General features: G+C 32.6%; 1 protein-coding gene across 1 annotated transcript in view; it reads right to left on the reverse strand.

Annotated features, from left to right (window-relative positions):
* LOC131802824 (myb-like protein U) overlaps window positions 1-19013 on the reverse strand; it is a 33713-nt gene that overhangs the window by 10825 nt on the left and 3875 nt on the right. Inside the window, exons 2-4 of the mRNA XM_059123489.1 lie at window positions 17321-18798; window positions 16113-17197; window positions 14713-16022 (exon numbers count right to left, since the gene is read on the reverse strand). Of these exons, the coding sequence (XP_058979472.1) occupies window positions 14713-16022; window positions 16113-17197; window positions 17321-18798 (3873 nt within the window). The remainder of the gene's footprint in view (window positions 1-14712; window positions 16023-16112; window positions 17198-17320; window positions 18799-19013) is intronic.

Raw genomic sequence — 19013 nt, forward strand, 5'->3', positions numbered from 1 at the left:
ATTTATTCATAGAAAATATATTCTTAAAAAAATATCCACGTTAATATATTCATACAAAAAAAAATATTTTTTAAAAAATCCACGTTGATTTATTAACTGAAAAAATATTTTTTAAAAAATCCACGTTGATTTATTAACTGAAAAAATATTTTTTAAAAAATCCACGTTGATTTATTAACTGAAAAAATATTTTTTAAAAAATCCACGTTGATTTATTAACTGAAAAAATATTTTTTAAAAAATCCACGTTGATTTATTTATTGAAAATATATGTTTTTAAAAAATCCACGTTGATATATTCGTTGAAAAAAAATTATTTTAAAAAATCCACGTTGATTAATTCATAGAAAAAATATTTTTTAAAAAATCTACGTTGATAATTTTATTGAAAAAATATTTTTTAAAAAATCCACGTTGGTTGAAACATTGAAAAAATATTTTTTAAAAAATCCACTTTGGTTGAAACATTGAAAAAATATTTTTTAAAAAATTCACTTTGGTTGAAACACTGAAAAAATATTTTTTAAAAAATCCACATTGAAAAAATATTTTTTTTAAAAAAAATACACGTTGGTTGATACTTCGAAAAAATATTTTTTTAAAAAATTGACGTTTGTTGATACTTCGAAAAAATATTTTTTAAAAAGTCCAAGTTTGCTGATACTTCGAAAAAATCCACGTTGCTTCATTCATTGAAAAAAATATTTTTATAAAAAATCCACTTTGATTTATTCATTGAAAAAAATATTTTTTTTTTAAATCCACTTCGAAAAAATATTTTTTAAAAAGTCCACGTTTGCTGATACCTCGAAAAAATCCACGTTGCTTCATTCATTGAAAAAAATATTTTTATAAAAAATCCACTTTGATTTATTCATTGAAAAAAATATATATTTTTTTTTAAAATACACGTTGGTTGATACTTCGAAAAAATATTTTTTTAAAAATCCACGTTGGCTGAAACATTGAAAAAATATTTTTTTTTAAAATCCACGTTGACTTATTCATTGAAAACATATTTTTTTAAAAAAATTCACGTTTGTTAATGCTTTGAAAAAATATTTTTTTAAAAAATTCACGTTTATTAATGCTTTGAAAAAATATTTTTTTAAAAAATCCACGCTTGTTAACCCTTTGAAAAAATATTTTTTTAAAAAATCCACGTTTGTTAATTTTTTGAAAAAATATTTTTAAAATATAAATCCACGTTAGTCAATTAGATAAAAAATATTGTTTAAAAAATCTACGTTTGTCAATTAGATAAAAAATGTTTTTTAAAAAATCCACGTTAGTCAATTAGATAAAAAATATTTTTTTAAAAATCCACGTTTGTTGTTATAACAAAAGAATATTAAAAGAAAAATCCACGTTTGTTGTTATAACGAAAAAATATTTTTTAGTAAAAAACTACGTTTGTTGTTATAACAAAAAAAAAATATTTTTTTTAAAAAAAATCCACGTTAGTTAATTTATTAAAAAATATGTTTTTTAAATCCACGTTAGTTAATTTATTAAAAAATATGTTTTTTAAATCCACGTTAGTTAATTTATTAAAAAATATTTTTTTTTAAATCCACGTTAGTTAATTTATTAAAAAATATTTATTAAAAAATCCACGTTATTTATTTAATTATAAAAATAATTTTTAAAAAAAATATTTTTGTTTCAAATCCTCTTTGTTTGTTATGATATATATTAAAATATCCATGTTATTTTTTATGATGAAAAATACTTTTTAAGAAACCCAGGGCAGTTGATATTTTTTTTTTTGTTAAATCCATGTATTTTGGTATTTTGAAAATATATATTTTTTTTTTAAATTCACGTTTGTTGTTATGATAAAAACACTTTTTTTAAGATCCGCAATTGTTGTTATGACAAACAAAATATTTTTTAAGTATCCGCATTACTGTCTTGATGACAAAGTTATTTTTGTAATAAACTTCATTTTAAATTTTCCTGAAATTTAAATCCAGTCTAACAAATTTTACATTTTGCATACATTTAATTAAATATTTGATGTAGTGCAAAAATCCAAATTCAATTAGAGGCAATGAATATTTATAAAATTAAAGTGGCACCCTTCTTTGGCCTCACCAGCATTGTAACCCTCCCCCCTCGGAGCTATCCAGCTAATAGTAAATAATTAGTGGCCCAGGTATGACATTACATTTCATGTGTGACATTAAATTTTGGGAAATTTTGCATGGCCAAAATACAACGGCATTGTGGTGGCCATAGAGACACAAACTCACACACAAGCACACACATGGTGTTTAGAAAAATCAAGGTGACCCCAGGCTTTAATGGCTTGGATATCCCTCTGCTTACTCATACATAGCCACATGTAAATCGTTTTGTTTGCAAAAATATAACATTTTAGCCATATCAGTTGTTTTATGGTTTTGGTGTTGAGGCAAGAGCCCAGGCAGATTATCCGGATTGTAAATTTCATTTCAAATGCCACAACACCAAGTCCAAAATGTCATTGGAGTTTTAATTAAATGACTAATATTTTTGGAGGAACAAAAAATATTTTTTACATGTCTTTAAAAAATATATTTTAAATAAATATTTTTAGAAACTTTATTTTCCAATTGTTTTCTTTATTTTCGAAAAAATCAGCATAGGGTGTTGTTGAATAAAATTTCAATATTTTGTCGATTTATTAAATCCACTTATTTAGCATAACAAATTCGTTTATTGAATAATAACAGAAAAATGCAAACAACTTCAAATCTTCTGTTCTTTCAGGGAAGTATATTTGAATTCGTAACAATATTCATGGAATTAGTACACATACACATATACACTCTCGCACACATACAAACGGAATGTTTCTATGTAAATCAATACGGGTATTTTATTGGCATGTCGTTAAATGAAATCAATTTTGTCAATCTCAAAGAAAGGTAAACAAAAACATGACACACAAACACGCTCAAATATACATATATTGTGAGGTAAGAATACAATGAAATTACATACAGTGGTCTTCAAAAGAAGATTTTATTGAAATATATTTTTCAAAAAATCCACGTTTGCTGATTTTATTGAAAAATAATTTTTAAAAAATCCACATTTGTTGATTTCATTGAAAAAATAATTTTTAAAAAATCCACGTTTGTCGATTTCATTGAAAAATAATTTTTAAAAAATCCTGTTTGTTGATTTCATTGAAAAATAATTAACGTTTGTTGATTTCATTGAAAAATTATTTTTAAAAAATCCACGTTTGTTGATTTTATGAAAAAATAATTTTTAAAAAATTCCTGTTTTTATTTACTAAAAATTATTTTTATTTTTTATTTGAAAAAAAAAAAAAAATATTTTCCCTCACAAACTTGCCCTTGCACTTGCACTTTTTTTTTAATAATCCATGTTTGTTGTTTTGATGAAAAAAAAAATATTTTCCCTCACAAACTTGCCCTTGCACTTGCACTTTTTTTTAATAATCCATGTTTGTTGTTTTGATAAAAAAAAAATATTTTTTTTTAATAATCCACGTTTGTTGATTTTATGAAAAAATTCTATAAAAAATCACGTTTTTTTTTGATAAAAAAATATTATTTTAAAAAAATCCACTTTTGTTGAAACTGATATTTAGAAAAAATATTTTTTTAAAAAATCCACGTTTGTTGAAACATTGAAAAAATATTTAAAAAAAATCCACGTTCATTGCTTCTTAGAAAAAATATTTAAAAAAAATCCACGTTCATTGCTTCTTAGAAAAAATATTTAAAAAAATCCACGTTCATTGCTTCTTAGAAAAAATATTTAAAAAAAATCCACGTTCATTGCTTCTTAGAAAAAATATTTAAAAAAATCCACGTTCATTGCTTCCTAGAAAAAATATTTTTTAAAAAAATCCACGATGATTTATTCATTGGAAAAATATTTTTTAAAAAATCTACGGTGGTTTAAATATAGAAAAAATATTTTTTTAAAAAATCTACGGTGGTTTAAATATTGAAAAAATATTTTTTAAAAAATCCACGTTGATTTATTTATGAAAAAATATTTTTTAAAAATCCACGTTAGTTAATTCATTAAAGAATGTTTTTTTATTTAAATCCGTTAGTTATTTTATTAAAAGATATTTATTAAAAAATCCACGTTGTTTTTGGGGCAGTTGATATTTTTTTGTTAAATATCGGTATTTTGGTAGTTTGAAAAATATTTTTTTTTAAAAAATTCACGTTTGTTGTTATAATAAAAACACTTTTTTAAAGATCCGCGATTATTGTTATGACAAACAAAATATTTTTAAGTATCCGCATTACTGTCTTGATGACAAAGTTATTTTTGTAATAAACTTCATTTTAAATTTTCCTGAAATTTAAATCCAGTCTAATAAATTTTCCATTTTGTATACATTTAATTAAATATTTTGTTGTAGTGTTAAAAAAATATTTTTTTAAAAAATCCGCTGTTGTTGTGAATATTAACAAAATATTTTTTAAAAATATCCACATTTGTTGTTGTGATGAAAAAATATTTTTTATAAAATTCACGTCTGTTGATTTAATGAAAAAAAATATATTTTTTTAAAGTCAGCATTTGTTGTTATTTTGCAAAAAAAAACCTTTTTTTTAAATCCAGATTTGTTGTTATGTTGAAAAAAATATTTTTTTTTAGAAAATCCACGTGTTGTTATGTTGAAAAAAATATTTTTTAAAAAATCCACGCTTGTTGATTTTATGAAAAAATAATTATTTAAAAATGCACTTTCGTTGATACTTCGAAAAAATATTTTTTTTTTAAATCCACGTTTGTCGTTAGTTGGAAAAAATATTTTTTTTTAAATCCAGGTTTGTCCGTAGTTGAAAAAAATATTATTTTAAAAAATCCAAAGAAACTATCTTTTAAAAAATCCATATTAGTCGATTTAATTAAAAATTGTTTTTTAAAAAATCAACGTTTTTTGGTTTTATGAAAAAATATTTTTTTTTAAATCCACATTTGTTGCAATGATAAAAAAGAAATATTTTTTAAAAAATCTACGTTAGTTTTTATTACGAAAAAAAATATTTTTTTGTAAAAACCCAGGTTATTTTGATGGAAAAATAATTTTTAAAAAATCAACGTTTGTTGATTTTGTGAAAAAAATATTTTTTAAAAAATCCCCGTTTTTTATTTACTGCAAATTATTTTATTTTATATTTTAAAAAAAATTCCCTCACAAAATCGCCCCCTTTCCCCACTGTTTTCCATGTGGCCACCATGTTTAGTTTTATCACATTTCATGGCAATGTGTATTTACATAAATGTTATTGACAGCCATAAACAACCCTCATTGCAGTTGTTGGCCAACAAAACAATGGCAGACAAAACAATATTCATACGAGACGACAGACATAATGATGGATTACAATGCAAACGATAATTGGCAAATGGAAGAGCAGAATTGTGCCATGGCATGAAGATGGATAGTGGGATTGTCACACACAGCCACACATGGCTGCAATGTGTGTGAAAAGTAGAAATAACAGAATTTAATACAATTTATGGAAACTTTCAAAAAAATATTTAAGTAATTGAAAAAAAAAAATCAAAATAATTTTAAAAATCTATCATCTCCCCCTGTTCTTATTTCCTCTCAGAAAATATCCTCTTTCTGGCAACTGCTTGAATTTTGAAACCAATTTTCCCACATGGATTTTCCATTTCTTCGTCAATTGACTTTCTCTTTGGAATGAACTGAAAAATTTCCCAACATTTGTTTTACATTTTTCTCCCCTCTCTTCCCCCTCCTTATCTCTACCTCTCTCTCACCCATCAGCAAGGAGTAAATGTGCCAAGCGTCTTACAATCAATGAAGTGTCTAATCTCCTTAGAATGATTGCTATTTATGTTAAGTTATATTGTTCATTAGAGTTACAATTCAAGTGAATATAATTTGTTGAACAATATAATTTACGCTCAAATGTTGATGTTACTGTTGTTGTTGTTGTTGTTGTAGCAGTAGTACATGTGTGTGTTTGTGTTCTGCTAATCTGGTTCCAGCTCCAGGTTTAGAAATTCGGCTACTTTAACGGGCTGTAGCCAGAGATCCTCTGGAGTGAGTTGGGTAGGTTTGGCTGAGCAATTAAAAAGGTGTAGCGTATTGTGCGGGCCTGTATCACACGCCGGGCAGGCGTCACGCACATCTTCATCAATTCGTGCCCAATACGAATTGAGGCGACTACACCATCCTGAACGTAATTGCGCCAAAACTACCCTGGTTTGTCTAGGCAGCTGACGTTCTTCGGCTGCAATGGATGGGGGGTGGACTCCGAGGACGGCATTCACTTTGTAACTGCTAATAGCATCCGCGACTGCATCGGTGTGAATGCCACTCAGACCTGCCTGATAGGCTTCTTGATCTAGAGGCTCTCTCTTGTAGCGCTGGACCTCCCTCTCTAGATCATGTATGTCCTTCCTGACACGCCTGGGTGGGGGAGAGTTATCCACCATGTGATGGTTGGGATGGCTCTCACGGTAACACCCAAGCAGGTACTGCAACGAAAGCATATGATTATGCTGACGTAAGGGAAGGACTTTCGCCTCCTCATGTAGATGGTCCACTGGTGTCATGAGGAGGCACCCTGTCGCAGTTCTCAGGGCAGCGTTCTGGCAGGTCTGGATATTCTTCCACTGCGTAGCACTAGTATTCGCAGACCACACTGGAGCCGCATAGTTGACCACAGACCGACCTATCGCGTTATAAGAGGTCAACAAGGTTTCTTTGTCCGCACCCCAAGAGCTGCCGGCTAGCGCCTTGAGGACCTTGTTCCTACTTTTCATCTTGTCGCAGATAGCTGTGGCTTGCGCGGACGACTTGAACATGCTGTCGAACGTTACCCCAAGAATCTTGGGGTAGTTCGTGGTCGGTATTAAATTCCCCTCGACCTGAACATTCAGCTGTGTTCTCATCTCCGCAGACCATGTGGTAAAGAGTGTGGCCGTTGATTTCGTGGCGGATATTTTCATATTCCTCGCGTGGAAGTATGCGGCAAGCTCCGCGAGATAGGGGTTCAACCTTTCGCATATGTCATCGACCACTGGACCCGACGCCATGATCGTACAATCATCCGCATACGTTACGATCTCAATGCCGTCTGGAGGGCGAGGAATTCCGGAAAGGTAGAGGTTAAACAGTTCCGGAGATATCACCCCACCTTGGGGAACTCCCTGTTTCACTCTACGGGCTTTGGACTTCTTGTTCCGGAATTCCACGTACGACTGGCGTCCACACATATAGTTGATTATCCAACGTTTCAAACTTGGCCGGAGGGTAGTTCTCTGTACGTCCTCAAACAGTGTGGCATGATTGACCGTATCAAATGCCTTTGATAGGTCAAGGGCTACCAACACTGTTCTGTCACACGGCCTGTTCTGGTTTAGTCCTCTACTAATATGTGTGGAAATGGCGTGTAATGCTGTTGTGGTACTATGTTGTGGACGGAATCCATGCTGGTGGTTGGCAACTGCATAGCTTCCTCTAATGCTGGGGAGGAGTAAAGCCTCAAGAGTCTTTGCTACTGGCGACAAAAGCGAAATCGGCCTGTACGATTCGCCTTTACTGGCATCCTTGCCTGGCTTCAGTAGCGGGACCACCCGGCCCATTTTCCAGGTTTCGGGCACTATGTAGGTGGCTAGCGACAAATTGAGAACTTTTGTTAAGTACTCGACTCCCGGCGTATCCAGCTGCTTCAACATTACCATTGAGATTCCGTCCGGGCCCAACGCTTTGGATGACTTAGCGTTACGGATGACATTTGCAACATCACCCATCGTAAACTGTGGTGGTTCCTCCTCGGCGGGAAGAGATCTGATACGACGTAGTACTCTTCGCTTCGCCCTATCACTCTCGGGGTGCTCGACAAATTGTCGGTTAAAATATTCCGCGCACCTCTTCGGATCAGTCACCGTTACGTCGTTAAAAGTGACTGAGGTCCTATCATCCTTTTTTCCAGGGTTCGAGAGCGACTTAACCGTTACCCACAGCTTACTCATATCGGTTCCAATGTTGCAGCACTTCAGATGGTCTAGCCACTTTTTCCTCTTATGCTCCTGCACCAACCGGTTGACTTCCACTGTCAAATCACTGATTCTAGGATCAGTAGGGTTGGTACGACGGAGATCATCACGCTCGTTTGCTAATCCCGCTGCCTCTGCTGGGAAGTTTGGTCTTATCTCGGGTATTCGACCAGCAGGTATATAGCGAGCGGCTGCAGCTCTGATGATGTTTCGGAAAATCCTTTCTGCTACCCGAACATCAGAAGGGTTGGGCAGTTCTCTGAAGCGGCGGTTGGTGAATTCTCTGAACTCTGGCCAGTGAGCTTTCCCATGGTTAAGGAAAGTGCGGCGTTCAGAGGTTATGAAATCGGGCGACCTGCTTATGGAGACGATTATCGGGAGATGGTCTGAGCCAAGAGAAATGACGGGTTGCCAAGTCACGTCATTTATCAGACCGGGTGACACTATGGTTAAATCTGGCGAACTGTGACACTCTCCTCTTATTCGGGTGGGGGCATCCTCGTTAACCGTGCAGAATGTGGAGCAGTCAATCTGCTCTGCCAGCGCTGATCCCCTCTGGTCATTACCTAGGACGGAATGCCACAACTCATGGTGGGCATTAAAATCCCCTAGTACCAGGCGGTTATTGCCTACCAATAATGGGCTAATATCAGGCAAATAACGTGGTTCACAGCTATTAATCGGCGGGATATACACATTAAGCACCTCTACCTCGGCAGTTCCACACTTGACTGCTACCCCCATACATTCCATGTATGGGTCACTAGAGACTAGCTCAAGCGAGATAGGTCTGTACTGAACAGAATGGTGTAACAGGAACGCTAATCCCCCACCTCCACTTCTGGTGCGATCCTTCCTTAGTACGTTGTAACCATAACAACGTTGTAGGCTGCAATTTTCATTCAGCTTGGTTTCCTGCACCGCTGCGATCTTAATATTCCTCCGACTCATAAATTCCACTATCTCATCTATTTTGCCTCGAAGTCCGTTGCAATTGAATTGCAAGAATGATGCACAATCCGGAGTTGGAACAGCAACATGTGGCGTTAGGTGCTGCGGTGTTGGTTGCTGTTCTGGAGACTGCGGTGGAGTGCCATACTCCGACGACGTCTCTGACGAGGACGACGAAGAAGAGGACTCGCTGGGGACTACGTTACTGCAGCAAGTCGCAACATAATCCCTTTCGCTGTAGTCTCGCAAACGCCTTAATCCGGAACAGTTCTTGAAGTGCACCCACTCTCTGCATCCATTACATCGCACCGAGACAGATCTGTGGTGGATGACGTTCTGACAAACCGAGCAGAACCAAGGTCCGGGGTTTTCCTCAATCCCGGCACGGACCAATAAAATCCGGAGCAAGCATTCCGGGATATGCTGCTCCCAATGCAGAAAAATAAACAAACACAAACATGTACATACTGGGTTGGCAGCCGCTGGCCGAAACAGGAAACTTGTTGTTTCGGGTCAATCCGGTATCGTAGAACCCGCTGCCGTGGGATTGGTTACTGCTGCTGATATTGTTGTATTTGTACGCCATGACAAGCATTGTAATTATTGCAGTGAAGAGATATGTAAGTAGTATTTTTCATAAGCAAGTAATTATTTATAAGAGCATCAAAGGGAAAATGGAAAATCGAGACAAAGAAATAACAACAAGAAAGAAAGACAAAACAAAAAAAAAAGAATTTTATTTGGGAATTTCAGGCAAAAGAGTGAAAGTGGGTCATTTGAGTGCTTAAAGTGGTCTACGGTGCGTATGAGGAATATATTGCCATCATTATTAATCATACGCAGGGGAGAACCATTAAATCGTTGTAGCATAAACCGCATTTTATCAAATTCAAAATATATCAAAAATTATTACATTTTTCTGGCATATATAAACAAAATAAGAATTTTTTTCCAGAATATTTTGAAGAGGCGCTCAATTTGGGCGTATGAGTTGTTAAAAAAGACTATGGTTCATTTATGGAATATTTTGCACCCATCTATGCTTATTTGCAAGGAAGACCAGACATATATTCAAAACTTATCGAAACTGACAAATTAATTTTTTCTTCAAAAATAACAATTTAATTTGAGAATTTTTTTTTGCAGACTAGTGCAGATAAAATGCCAGAGTAGTTAGAAATATACTATGGTGCGTAAAGTTTAAGGAGGAGGAGGATTTTAGTTAAGCCTTTACAAAACGAACCCACATCAAATTTTTCCGAACAAAACTATTTCAACGTCTCCATATGTAAAGCCCAGGATTTCAGTTCTATTCTTTCACCTAATACCAAAAAGTAGTGGTGCTATTTACTAAAAATAAATATAGTCCACATTTCAAAAACAATCTCCATATTTCAATTTCAGATACCAACCTAGACCTCAATATCAACCTTAAGGATTCCCGCCATCAAATATGCAATTTAGTACTGTTCGTACAAATATAGGACGCATTTTTAAACCGCCGCAAAACTTCTGAGACAGCTACCATCAGTATTCTTAATAACATATTTTTCGTATAAACACTTAATGGCGTTCTTAGATGGCGCACTTCTCACATTTTTTAATGTTTTAAAAGCACGTTGAGTTTTCACAATTGGCTTCTTCTGTTGAATGTAAATTTCAACTATTTCAGAGCGCTAGCGTGGCGTGTATTGGTTCATACTAAAAATCTGCTTGGACTGACGCTTCAAACGCTGTATGTCATTAAACGATGTGACATCTCTGTCAAAAGTTATGGCGTTGCCAGATGGGTCCGTCGAATATGGGCAACCCTGTATTTGCAAAATATTAACAAACGTGGGTTTTAAAAAGAAAAATATTTTTGGAAAATATCAACAAACGTGGATTTTTTAAAGAATATTTTTGCAAAGCATCACAAAACGTGCATTTTTTAAAGAATATTTTTTCAAAGTATCACCAAACGTGAATTTTTTAAAAAAATATTTTTTCAAAGTATCACCAAATGTGGATTTTTAAAAAAATATTTTTTCAAAGTATCACCAAACGTGGATTTTTTGAAAAATATTTTTTCAAAGTATCACCAAACGTGGATTTTTTTAAAAAAAATATTTTTTCGAAGTCTCAACAAACTTGGATTTTTTAAAAAATATTTTTTTCAAAGTATCACCAAACGTGGATTTAAAAAAAAAATAAAATAAATATATTTTTAAATTATCAACAATCAAGGATTTTTAAAAATATATTTTTAAAATATCAACAATCAAGGACTTTTAAAAATATTTTTTTAAAATATCAACAATCAAGGATTTTTAAAAATATTTTTTCAAAGTATCATCAAACGTGGATTTAAAAATAAAAAAAAAAAAAAATAAAAAAATATTTTTTTAAAATATCAACAATCAAGGATTTTTAAAAATATTTTTTCAAAATATCATCAATCAAGGATGTTTCGAAAAATATGTTTTCAAAATATCAATAAAGTGGACTTTTTAAAAAATATTTTTTTCGAAATATCACCAAACGTGGATTTTTAAAAAATATTTTTTCCAAATATCTCCAAACGTGGATTTTTTAGAAAATATTTTTTCCAAATTTCAACAAACGTGTACTTTTTAAAAAATATTTTTTCAAAATATCAACAACCGTGGACTTTTTATAAAATATTTTTTTTCGAAGTTTCAACAGGTATGAATTTTTAAAAAATATAAGTTCGAAGTATCAACTAACGTGGATTATTTAAAAAAAATTTTTTTTGAAGGACTTTTTAAAAAATATTTTTTTCAAAGCATCACCAAACATAGATTTTTAAAAAATATTTTTTCGAAATATCTCCAAACGTGGATTTTTTAAAAAAATATTTTTTCGAAATATCACCAAACGTGGATTTTTTAAGAAATATTTTTTCAAAATATCACCAAACGTGGATTTTTTAAAAAATATTTTTTCAAAATATCACCAAACGTGGATTTTTTAAAAATTATTTTTTCGAAATATCACCAAACGTGGATTTTTTAAAAAATATTTTTTCAAAGCATCACCAAACGTGGATTTAAAAAAAATATTTTTTTAAAGCATCACCAAACGTGGATTTAAAAATAAAAAAAAATAAAAAAAATATTTTTCTAAAATATCAACAATCAAGGATTTTTAAAAATATTTTTTCAAAATATCAACAATCAAGGATTTTTAAAAATATTTTTTCAAAATATCAATAAAAGTGGACTTTTTGAAAGATATTTTTTCAAAATATCAACAATCAAGGATTTTTCGAAAAATATTTTTTCAAAATATCAATAAACGTGGACTTCTTAAAAAATATTTTTTCAAAACATCAACAAACGTGGACTTTTTAAAAAATATCTTCTCAAACATGGACTTTTTAAAAAATATTTTTTCAAAATTTCAACAACCGTGGACTTTTTATAAAATATTTTTTTTCGAAGTTTCAACAGGTATGAATTTTTAAGAATATAAGTTCGAAGTATCAACTAACGTGTATTAATTAAAAAAAAAATTTTTTTTTGAACTATCACCAAACCTGGATTTTTTAAAAAAATATTTTTTCAAAGCATCATTAAACGTGGATTTTTAAGAAATATTTTTTTTCAAAGCACCAAACGTGGATTTTTTAAAAAATAATTTTTCGAAATATCACCAAACGCGGATTTTTTAAAAAATATTTTTTTCGAAATATCACCGAACGTGGATTTTTTTAAAAAAATTCAAAGTATCACCAAGCTTGAATTTTTTTTATGAAAAAATATTTTTTTTAAAAATCCACGTTTGTTGGTTTTATGAAAAACATTTTTTTAAATATCCACGTTTGTTGATTTTATGAAAACATATTTTTTAAAAAATCCACATTTGTTGATATTTCAAAATAATGTTTTAAAAAAATTCTACGTTTGTTGAGACATTAAAAAAATATTTTTCGAAAAATCCTTGTTTGTTTGTACTTTCAAAAAATATTTTGAAAAAAATCCTAAAGCTTCTCCTAAATACTTCGAAAAAATATTTTTTATAAGAATATCACCAAACATGGATTTTTTAAAAAATATTTTTTTCGAAATATCACCAAACGTGGATTTTTTAAAAAATATTTTTTTCGAAATATCACCAAACGTGGATTTTTTAAAGAATATTTTTTCGAAATATCACCAAACGTGGATTTTTTAAAAAATATTTTTTCGAAATATCACCAAACGTGGATTTTTTTTAAAAATATTTTTTCAAAGAACAAACAATCAAGGATTATTCAAAACATATTTTTTCGAATTATCAACAAACTTGGATTATTTTAAAAAATATTTTTTTGATGCATCAACAGACGTGGATTTTTTAAAAAAATATTTTTTTGAAACCCCAGCAAACGTGGATTCTTATCAAAAAAAAAATATTTTTTCGAAACCCCAACAAACGTGGATTCTTTTTAAAAAATATTTTTTCCAAATCTCAACAAACGTGGATTTTTTAAAAATATATTTTTTCGAAATATCAAGAACCGTGGACTATTTAAAAAATATTTTTTCGAAATATCAACAAACTTGGAGTATTTAAAACAGATTTTTTTTAAATATCAACAAACGTGGATTTTATAAAAAAAAATATTTTTTCCAAGTATCATCAAACGTGGATTTTTTTAAAAATATTTTTTATCGAGGCAACAACAGACGTGGATTTTTTAAAAAATGTTTTTAACGGATTTTGTAAAATATATTTTCGATCTAGGTTTGATAATAATATTAAGATGTATAAAGTTTGGAGCAAATCGGATTCTCCCTTCGAGAAATATCGTGCTAGACAGCCAGCCAGACAGATTTACTCCAGACTCCAAAGAGACCGAAAACCCCGTTATTTCGCTGAGGCACATTTTGGACGTTTCAAATGATGTATACCCTCTGTAGCCATATGGATGAGGGTATAAAAATCCCAAGACTTATCTGACACCTTCGGACCAAAAGTGACCCTCAGCCAAAAATTTCATGATTCTATCCAAAAATTTCAAGTCAGGGCGTAAGTCACTCAATCAGTCAGGTAAATATTTAGACATAGACTATGGGTCTAAAACCACTTTTTCGGGGTCTTACAACCTTTTTGGCCCAATCAAACCTATAGTGTTTGTGGGTTATAAAAAAATATTGTTTTCCCCAATTATTTCCATTTTCCATTAATTTTCCTTTTTCACATCCAGAAAATTTGCCTTAGTTACTTTTTGTTTAAGTTGCACAACTTTCCTTCTAAGCCCTTAACATTTTGATGGTTTTATTTTAAGCTTTTTTTCTCTCCTCTCTCTCGCACACACATATACACCTACCCATACATTTATCCGCTTAGTAATGACCAAAAGCGTTAAGCGAACAAGCGCCATGTTGATCTGTTAAAAAACTGGAAAGTTTGCTGCAGCTATTTTCACTCTCAAAAAAAAAAAAAAAAAAAAAAAAAACAAGTTCAACAAAGCATCCGGCTATGAGCGACACCACCACCACAGGCCTTATGGTGGCTAGCTGTTCGTTTTTCCTGCCATGGCAACAGTGGCCGCCTTTAATCCTGACTATCTTAAATAACGATGACGGAGGAAAAAATAGGTTTTCAAACTACAAACAAACGGATTTAATGGCACTACATAAATATTAGCAGCCATATGGCCTTGCGTGGCCAAGAAATATAAATGTGTGTGTGTGTATGTGTGTGTGCATATCCATGTGTGACCATTAGATTATTGGTAATAAATAGACTCACCTTTGATAAAATCAACAGCCATTTCCAGCCCATAAGTATCCTTATCGCAATCATCCAAAATGTGGGCGCCCAACGTGATGTTCGGCAGCAATTGTTGTTGGTTAACACGATCCAGTGTATAGAGCATGGCTTCCAGGGCCTGTATGCCACCCTGGGGCATAATGGGACCACAGGTAATGCTATCCTCGCGTGAGTGGACCATCATTAGACCGCCCAGTATTACATCGCCCTCCATGACCGAGGCATGTTTGACGGGCCAGGTCGAGGCGGGGGTGGTGGTGGGTAACATGGTGGTTGTCATGGAGCCTGTGTGGCTTGGCATTGTAGAAATGCCACCGGAGAGAGAAATGGAGCCGGAGAGAGAGGGGGTATTGGAAAATGCATTGAGTATCCTTGGATATGTCGTGGTGGAGAACATGGGCATTAGGGTGGGGGTTATTGTCGATAGCAGCCAGGATGTAATATCCTGCATTGTTAGGTTACCGGGAGGTGGGGTAATGAAGGAATCATCGATGCTTAATTTCATAGTAGATAAATTATCCGAAAATGTTGTTGCCTCTTCGTTTTCTTCCCCGGCCAGATTATGGGTTATTGTTGGAGAATTCGGAATTGTTGTTGTATTTTCAATAAATTTTGTTTTATTACTTATTAGCGGTAATTTGTTGACCACTATTGGCCCAGAAGTGGGAAGCGGAGGGGGTGGTGCCATGGAGCTGTTTTTGCCAGCAACTAAAGGAGGAGCCATGGTGCTGTTTTTGTCAGCAACTAAAGGAGCAGCAGGAGAGGGTGAGGAAATTGTTGAAGTGTTGATTTTTCCACTTGAATTTGTTGGAAAAGTTAATAGTTTTTCCCCATGCTTTTCATTGGCAAATTTTTTTCGGGTATCCTTGAAAATATCCATTGTGGCCAGGGTGGGGCGAAGATTTTTACTGTTTTCCATGTTTTTCCTGATTAATGAAGAGTTAAATTTTAATGTGTCCATTGTTGTTTTTGTTGCTGCTACTGCTGCTGCCACTGATGAGTTGGCAAAATTCTCCGAGTTATTAATGCGAAGGCCATTGTTTAAAAAATTATTTTCATTTTCAATTTGATTTGGAAAATTCGTAGCCAGCCATGTGGAATTGTCGATAATGGTGGCAGAAGAAGTTATCTGATTGCGTAGGGAATTTTCATTGGCTTGAGGAAAATTCACTGGGAAATGCAATTCGGGGAGCATTTTTTCGGTGGTAGATTTTGTTTCAGTGGAATTTTCCAAGGGAAACTTTATTTTACTGGAATTTTCCAAAGGCATTTGAACTTCACTGGGACGTCTAAGATTCGATTTTTCCGATTTGGAATTTTTCAGGAAATTGGAAAATTCGGAAAAATTATTTTTATTGCCGTCAGATTTTATTTCTGACGAATTTCCCGAGACCAATTTTATTTCACTGGAATTTTCCAAGGGCAATTGGATTTCTTTGGCATTTTTCAGAGGAAATTTTCCGGCATTCGAATTTTCCAAGGAATTGAAAAATTTGGTCAAATTATTTTCATCGGCAGTGGTGGAATTTTTTTCACTTCGAGAAGGGTCCTGAGGACTGATTTGGTCACCCAAATTTGTGGTTGGAGGGGAAGCCATTTTTTTGCTGGATTTATTCTCCAAACGTTTGTTTCGTTGAAAAAATTCAAATTTATTTGGATTTTCCTCGAAATTTGGATTCCGGTTTTCATTATCCTTATCCTTTTTATTATCCTTGTGATAATCCTTGGGATTTTTGCGGAGGGAATCTATTGATTTTTTATTCGAATCACCTTCCAAATCCTTGTTATTTTGAAATATTTCCAAGTCTTTGGAAATCTCTGTAGAAATCAAGGATATATTTTCATTATCCTTAACGGTGTCCTGGTGGGAATCCTTGGGATTTTTGTGGAGGGCAGATACTGATTTTTTATTCGATTTGCCTTCCAAATTCTTGCTATTTGGAAATCTCTCAAAGCCATTGGAAATCTCTGTAGAAATCGAGGATATATTTTCATTATCCTTAACGGTGTCCTGGTGGGAATTCTTGGGATTTTTGTGGAGGGCAGATACTGATTTTTTATTCGAATCATTGTTATTTTGAAATATCTCAAATTCATTGGAAATCTCTGAAAAATTCAAGGATATAGGCTTTTCATTATCCTTAGCGGTGTCCTTGTGGGAGTCCCTGGGATTTTTGTGGAGGTGAGATATTGATTTTTTATTCGCATCTTCCTTCAAATCCTTGCTATTTTGTGATCTCTCAAAGTCTTTAGAAATTTCTGTGGAATTCAGGGACATATTTTCATTATCCTTAACTGTGTCCTTGTGTGAATCCCTGGGATTTTTGTGGAGGTGAGATATTGATTTTTTAATCGCATCGCCTTTCAAATACATGTTGTTTTGAAATCTCTGAAAGCCATTAGAATTTTCTGCAGAATTCAAGGATAAATTTTCATTATCCTTAACGGTGTCCTTGTGGGAATCCTTGAAATTGTTGTGGAGGAAAGATATTGATTTTTTATTCGAATCATTGTTATTTTCAAATCTCTCAAATTCATTGGAAATTTCTGTAAAATTCAAGGACATAAGCTTTTCATTATCCTTAACGGTGTCCTTGTGTGAATCCCTGGGATTTTTGTGGAAGGAAGATATTGATTTTTTATTCGGATTGCCTTCCAAATTCTTGTTATTTTGAAATCTGTGAAAGCCATTAGAATTTTTTGTAAAATTCAAGGATATAAGCTTTTCATTATCCTTAACTGTGTCCTTGTGGGAGTCCCTGGGATTTTTGGGAAGGGAAGATTTTGTGTTTTTATTCGAATCCTTGTTATTTTGAAATATCTCAAAGTCATCAGGCACTTCTTTAAGATTAAAGGGTACAAGCTTTTCATTATCCTTAACGGTGTCCTTGTGGGAGTCCCTGGGATTTTTGTGGAGGTGAGGTATTGATTTTTTATTCGCATCGCCTTTCAAATCCATGTTGTTTTGAAATCTCTGAAAGCCATTAGAAATGTCTGCAGAATCCAAGGATATAAGCTTTTCATTATCCTTAGCGGTGTCCTTGTGGGAATCCCTGGGATTTTTGTGGAGGTGAGATATTGATTTTTTAATCGCATCTTCCTTCAAATCCTTGTTATTTTGCGATCTCTCAAAGTCTTTGGAAATTTCTGGGGAATTCAGGGACATATTTTCATTATCCTTAACGGTGTCCTTGTGGGAATCCTTGGGATTTTTGTGGAGGGAAGAAATTGATTTTTTAATCGCATCGCCTTCAAAGTTTTTATTATTTTCAAATCTCTCAAAGCCGTTGGGAATTTCTGTTGAATTCAAGGATATAAGGCTTTCATTATCCTTTCTAATATCCTGGTGCATAGTTTTGCTACTTGGATGTTCGGAGGTTGAAGTCTTTAATATTCGGTTTTTATTGGAATTTTCCTCCAGATTCTTCCTCTTTTGATATCCTTCAAAGTCACTAGAAATTTCTGGGACATTCAGGGATATACTTTCATTATCCTTGCTAATATCCTGTTGCCTAATTTTGCTCCTAAGATATCCAGAGGCTGGAGCAATAGAATTTGTGATCAAATTGCCGTCCCGTCTTAGGGTTCCTTGATTGCCTTCAAATTCATTTGAAATTTCCATTAAATTCTGAGCATCACTTCTGGAATCTTTAGGCGTATCCTTGTGGCCATCTGCAATTTCCACAAATTTTTTGATTTCAATTTCATTTTTCTTTAAATTTTTCTTGGCGTCAATATTATCGCCGAGAATTTTATTACCTGAACTATGTAGATTTCCTCTAAAATTCCGCTCCAAATTTTCCTCCTCAGCATCCTTTGGAAATTCTGTAAAATTTTGAAAAACCTTCATTCGATTTTCCATTTGTTTTTCTTTTGATTGAAAATTTTCCAACTCTTTTTCCATTTGATTTTCTTGGGTCTTCAAAATGTCCAAATCCTTGAGGAGACTTTCGAATTCCTGTGCAGCCAATGAGCTGGGGTCTTCATATCCATTTGAGAGCCTCCGATTTTCTGCCGATAAAATTTCCTCAGGCAATGTCTTCCTTTTGCCCTTAGTTTTGAAATCTTGAATTATTTGCAAATTAAAATTTCTTTTTGAAATTTCCTTTGGATTGTTTGAATTTTTTGTGTCAATATTTTCCGTCTCCTCTTTCGTAACAAATTTCTGTGGACTCTCTTCAATAATTTTTGGTAAATTGAGAATTTTCTCAGTTTCATCTCTCCTGAAAAGATTATTTTTAGGGTCATTTTCTTTTAAAATCGCACCCTGTCCACTTTTC

This window comes from Musca domestica, unplaced genomic scaffold, assembly GCF_030504385.1.
Source record: "Musca domestica strain aabys unplaced genomic scaffold, Musca_domestica.polishedcontigs.V.1.1 25, whole genome shotgun sequence".
NCBI lineage: Eukaryota > Metazoa > Arthropoda > Insecta > Diptera > Muscidae > Musca > Musca domestica.